The following is a 5,888-nucleotide window of genomic DNA, read 5'->3' on the forward strand; positions in this document are numbered from 1 at the left end:
TCTTGTATAGGCTAATAAAAGTAGCCTACATTATACACTATCACAATTGCACAATATCACATAATGTATACACATAGTATCACATGACACAACAAACAATTTAGAAATGCATTTAAAATCAAATTAATTGTTTGTTTTACCCTGTAATCTTAACATTAGCTGTGATAATGTAAAGACTACAGGCTACAGGTGAGTTCAGCCAGTTCCTGACTTTTGAATTTGTACTGGGCAGCTCCCAGTCTGAGTGTGTGTGTGTGTGGTGTGAAGCATGCTGGGTAAACAAAGATCATATGAGTCTTCTCACAGTGGAAGTTCCAGACCAGCAGGCCGGTCAGCAGCGCCAGGCCGGCCGCCCCCGCCACCAGGCCCAGTCCAATCCAGACCTTCTTCCTCCGGCCGGGCTTCTTCTCCACCTGCTTTGAGTCGGAGGCCGGCAGGAACTGGAGGGCCGTGTCCCAGTCAGCCGTGTCCTGGGACAGAGGAAGGAGGAGGGACAGGACAGAGGGAGGAGGAGGAGGAGGAGAGACGGCGGGATGGGACAGAGGGAGGAAGAGGGACGGGACAGAGGGAGGAGGAGGAGGAGGGATGGGACGGGACAGAGGGAGGAGGAGAAGGAGGGATGGGACGGGACAGAGGGAGGAGGAGGGATGGGACAGAGGGGGGAGGAGGAGAAGGAGAGACGGGACGGGACAGAGGGAGAGGGAGGAGAGACGGCGGGATGGGACAGAGGGAGGAGGAGGGACAGGACAGAGGGGGGAGGAGGAGGAGGGATGGGACGGGACAGAGGGAGGAGGAGGAGGGACAGGACAGGACAGAGGGAGGAGGAGGGACGGGACGGGACAGAGGGAGGAGGAGGGACAGGACAGAGGGGGGAGGAGGAGGAGGATGGACAGGACGGAGGGACAGGACGGGACAGAGGGAGAAGGAGGGACAGGATGGAGGGAGGAGGAGGAGGAGGAAGGACAGGACGGAGGGACAGGACGGGACAGAGGGAGAAGGAGGAGGGACGGGACGGGACAGAGGGAGGAGGAGGGACGGGATGGAGGGAGGAGGAGGGACGGGACGGAGGGACGGGACGGGACAGAGGGACAGGACAGAGGGAGGAGGAGGAGGGACAGGACGGGACAGAGGGAGAAGGAGGAGGAGGGACGGGACAGGACAGAGGGAGGAGGGACGGGATGGAGATAGGAGGAGGGACGGGACAGAGGGAGGAGGAGGAGGGACGGGATGGGACAGAGGGACAGGACAGAGGGAGGAGGAGGAGGAGGGACGGGACAGGACAGAGGGAGGAGGAAGAGAGACAGGACGGGATGAAACGGGACAAGACGGGACAGGACAGGAAGGAGGGAGAGAGGAAGAATGGAGAGGAGGAGAGAGATATGGAGAGTCTTCAGGTGACACACAGGCAGATTTTTAGGGCAAATTTGGGGCAAAATCCCTGAAAACAACAAAGCAGTTTGAAATCCAACCGAGCTTCACTGCACTTTCAGAAGGGAAGCTGCAATACTGTGGAAAGTGTAATAAAACACTTCCAGATTTCCTCAAACACATTTTGTTTGTTTCTCAGAATATAAATTTATCTTCTCCGGTACCACATGATGTCATCAACCCAATATTTAATACTCTGTTGTCAGCTGTTTGGCTTTAAGATACACGGGTCAATACGTGTGTATTCCTATATCTGCAGGTTTATGTTTATTTAGCTTTAGGTTTGTTATATTTTATATTGTTATATTTTACTATTTTTATTTGATGATGACTTTTACTTCAGAGACGTGGGCTTGTGATGGGAAGGTTGTCGGTTCAAATCCCGGACCGGCTGGGAAACCGGTCAGGACCGGTGATCTGGTCCGCTCCGGTGTGAATCTGCATTCTGTATGAACTGAAGCAGGGTGTTGCTGTTCAGAGGAATGTCTCCACAGCTGCTGCAGTTCAGCATGTTGGATCCTGTCTGCTCCAACAGACAATTTATTTAACGTTTAAAGCCCACACCCTCTGTAACACCCTCTGTAACACCCTCTGTAACACCCTCTGTGGCTGTATCATACACTCTGTGCCTCCAGTCCAAACTGTCAGATAGCAGCTAATCCTGACGGTTCGATTGTGCCGGAGTTTATTTAAAGGAAATATTAAAACTGTCTAAAATTTAAAAAGATAAACCATTTGCCAGAGGTGGAGACTCGAGTCACTTGACTTGGGTTCTGGTGACTTGAGACTTGACTCTGACTTGTACTCTGATGACTTGAAAAGGTTTCTAAAGTCTTGACTTGAGATCTTGTGTTTGTGTAAATGACTTAGATTGAAAGTGATGAGATTTGTTCCAGCAGACGACTGAATTTAAATTCTGTTTTCTGAATTTGTATGGAATGATTGAATTTATTGAAGTTGAAACTGATTCTAGAAATCAAACTCATGATGCTCTTACCAAGTTTTTATCCTATTAAAACCATATTGCATTGAAAAGTCCTAGATATTTAGTTTTCTTTAAGATATTAAATTGATACTGGACTCTTGATTTGTTCTGACTTGACTTGCTGTTCTACATTTAGACTTGAGACTTGACTTGAGACTTGTGCCTCAAGACTTGAGACTGACTTGGGACTCGAGCAAAGTTGACTTAGTCACACCTCTGCCATCTGCTCATTAATGTGTTTCTCATATGGCAGATACTGCGCTCTCTACTGAGCTGAAGTGTCTCATCAGAAGTTTATGAGATCTGGATCAGAGGACTGAGATCCAGATCCAGATTGTGCTGTGAGTTTTGCCCCTCAGTTTTTGTCATTTTCACAAAGAAATTGATCTAAATCAAGTGGAAAATTGTTTTATTAATACTAGACCTTTGCAGTACTACTCTGTATTTTGATCATCCTCAGCTGTTTTTTTTATATACTCATGTTCTAGCCTAAGAATGAATTAAGAATTGGAATCTTGACTTTGCATGGTCTAATTTACATCTTCATGATCATGACATCATCAACAGCTGGTGCTGAGATGTCCTTTAGCAAGGCATCACCCTCCATCTACTGGTTAACTCCCAGTGTGAATGTGTGGAAGTGAATGAATGACATAAAAGTTGAAATCTATCTAGAAACTTGCTTGTGTTGTATGCAAATCTCATGTGTAAGTCGCTTTGGATAAAAGCGTCTGCCAAATGTGAAATTGTAATTGTAATTGAAAGAAAGTGGATGATTTCCTGAATATAGCTTCTGTTATTATATATCTGCATGGGGAAAAACATCAACTTGATGTTTACTTCTCAATACTTCAGTCTGGGAATACATCCCAACACTCTGAGAATCAATAATCTGCTTTCATTTAGACCAGTGGTTCTCAACCTTTTTCATATCAAGAGCTCCTAATTTAGTCCACATCGGAGACACGGACCCCCATTTGATGAGATTTTGTCTCTTGGACCCAAATCTGAGAATATTTGTATTGTTAGATATGATTTTGTCCAGAATCCCAATAAGTATCTCTATTGTAGAGAGATAACAGTGAAACTAGGATCAAAATAGTCATTCTTCTGCATCCCCTAACTTCTTGTAAATGAAATATTGCTTAAGTTTAACAATTCATCAATTTGCTGGGGACCCCCTGGAACCCACTCAAGGGCCCCTGGTGGTGCCTGGACCCCACGTTGAGAACCACTGATTTAGACAATTTAAAAACATGATAAAAAAAAAACTGTTTCTCCTTGTATTTGTTTTAATTAATTTTAGTGATTGTAACTTACATTTCTACTTATTGCTGTATTTCTTTGTTTATCTGAGCTTAGAAGTGGGTTTTTTTTTTTGTAAAAACCCTTTTTATTGGATGTGCTCTCGGCAGCATTTTAAATGAGGTCCCCCCCCCCCAATGTTCACCGAGATTAAATAAAGGTTTGAATTGAAATGTAATAAACGCAGATGATTGCATCCTTTAAAATGCATTTCTTTGGCTAGTAAAGTCTCAAGACGGCAAGTAACTTGGATAATATTCAGCAGTGAGTTTTACTTTCATGCCATCACATTATGAGCTAATAGTCATTTTGTATTTTAGGCTACACTCCCTGACGAAAACATTTAGGCTAGTAGGCTAATAGGAATATTATAGCCTAGTTATACCGCAAGAAATTCAAATCCCTTTATGGATATTAGCTACAGCATCATTATAGTGATTTCTCGTCAGACATTTTTTTGTAAATGTGAATAGACAAAATACATGAAAAAACAAAATGAGCAGTGAGTTTCTGTTTCTGTCAGGTGCAGCTCGCGGGATGGGTGCTACCCTGCTGACGTCACTGCGAGGTCCCCAGCTTGTCCTACCTGTTTCGGACTGAACTTCATTCCAGAATCCAATAAATCCATAACGACCCAAAGTCCCGTCGAAGTCTTTATCTGATGTTTTTTTTTTCCCCCCCCCCGCAGTTCTTCTGACCGAGTTCTACCGGCAGAGCGCGGCCATGGCGCGCGGCTGGCTTCCAGAAATGGCGACAACAGGTGAGAGGAGGAGGAGGACAGGTGAGGCTGCGGCAGGTGTCAGACAGGTAGAAGACGAGTTCAGTGAGGAAAACCGGGGTTAAAGTACAGGCTTACTTTAATCTGCACGGGAAGGAGTTAGCCGACCTAAAGTTAACTCTGAATCTATTTTGTCAGGTTTGTGAGCGGCGGAAGGCGAGCCGGTCTGTTCTGCGTCCTGGAGCCGATACCGAGACTGATACCTGGCCACAGGAACGAGGAAATTGGCGAGAGAACAGTTCAATGGCAACAGAAACACTTTAAGAGGAGGAGAGTGGTCAGTAGAGGCAGAGCACTCCTTCTTTGCCGATCCCCCATGAGTCATTGCGCGACTTGGTAGACGGCAGATGCGATTTCTTGGTTTCCTGCCTCGCGATAGAAAGGCGTTAGGGATAATGTGATCTGTCGGTTATCTTTCTCTTAAAGGCTCTTTGGTCAGTTCTGCTCCGCTGACAAAACACAACACCAGATTCTGCAAGCTAGCGCTGTCTAGTTTACTGTAAACATTTGGAATTGTATCACCAGTAGAAGTTAATCAGTTGCAGCCTAATGGGGATTGATCAGTCTCATCCTTTTTATTTAGGAAATAGTGACGTGTGATAACAGTTCTTTGACCGTGAGTTTATTTATGTTTATTTATTTATTTAAATGAGACAATGTACACTTCAAACATAAATGTCACCATTTGATGCACCGCACCAGATTATAGCCGCAAGCTAATTCGTATCTGTCGTCCCCTGGCAGGTCAGAGCACAGAAACAGCACAGTAACAAACAGTACAGAGGAAAAACAACATACAAAGTTATACAAAAAAGAACACACAAGACACGGAATACAAAACTACACACAAAAGCACATCACAAATGAATGCTTCTCAAAAAAGAACAAAGCAAGTCATGAAGACCATAAGGTAGAATATCAAAGTCAGTGAGTACAGAGCTGAGCAGCTTTTAACAGAGTTTTTAAGTTGGTTTTAAAGTGCTGATAGAGCTGCAGCTCCTCACATGGTCAGGCAGGCTGTTCCACTGATTTGTGGCTTTTACACAGAAAGATGATTTCCCAAACGCAGTGCGGGGAAATGGTTTGGTACAATCTATAGAGGATATTCTGGAGGATCTAATAGAATCCACTGAGCGAGTATACACAAAGTCACGTAGTGGAGGAGGGGCCAAACCATTTAATACAATTTTGTTGTGTTATGAATGGAGAAGAGAGAAAAGGTAAAAAAATATTTACTACTGTAATGCTGACAATATGCAAACAACAGGCCAATACATTACAGCAGCTCTCTGCTGACAGCTCAGACCTGCAGTCTCTCTCCACCTGCAGTCTCTCTCTCCACCAGCAGTGTCTCTCTCCACCTGAAGTGTCTCTCTCCACCTGCAGTGTCTC

At 44.9% G+C, this 5,888-nt stretch overlaps 1 protein-coding gene across 1 annotated transcript in view; it reads right to left on the reverse strand.

Moving 5' to 3' along the window:
• LOC139663629 (suppressor of tumorigenicity 14 protein homolog) overlaps positions 1 to 4,691 on the reverse strand; it is a gene marked incomplete at its 3' end in the record, with an annotated part of 11,153 nt that extends 6,462 nt beyond the window's left edge. The window contains exons 1-2 of the mRNA XM_071542354.1: positions 4,305 to 4,691; positions 305 to 470 (exon numbers count right to left, since the gene is read on the reverse strand). Coding sequence (XP_071398455.1) covers positions 305 to 470; positions 4,305 to 4,346 — 208 coding nt within the window. The remainder of the gene's footprint in view (positions 1 to 304; positions 471 to 4,304) is intronic.
• Positions 4,692 to 5,888: the final 1,197 nt, after the last annotated feature.

Source organism: Centroberyx affinis, unplaced genomic scaffold, assembly GCF_046629955.1.
Source record: "Centroberyx affinis isolate AG114_WGS23_722 - 3 ecotype Tasmania unplaced genomic scaffold, CSIRO-AGI_Caff_v1 ptg004062l_1, whole genome shotgun sequence".
Taxonomy (NCBI): Eukaryota; Metazoa; Chordata; class Actinopteri; order Beryciformes; family Berycidae; genus Centroberyx; species Centroberyx affinis.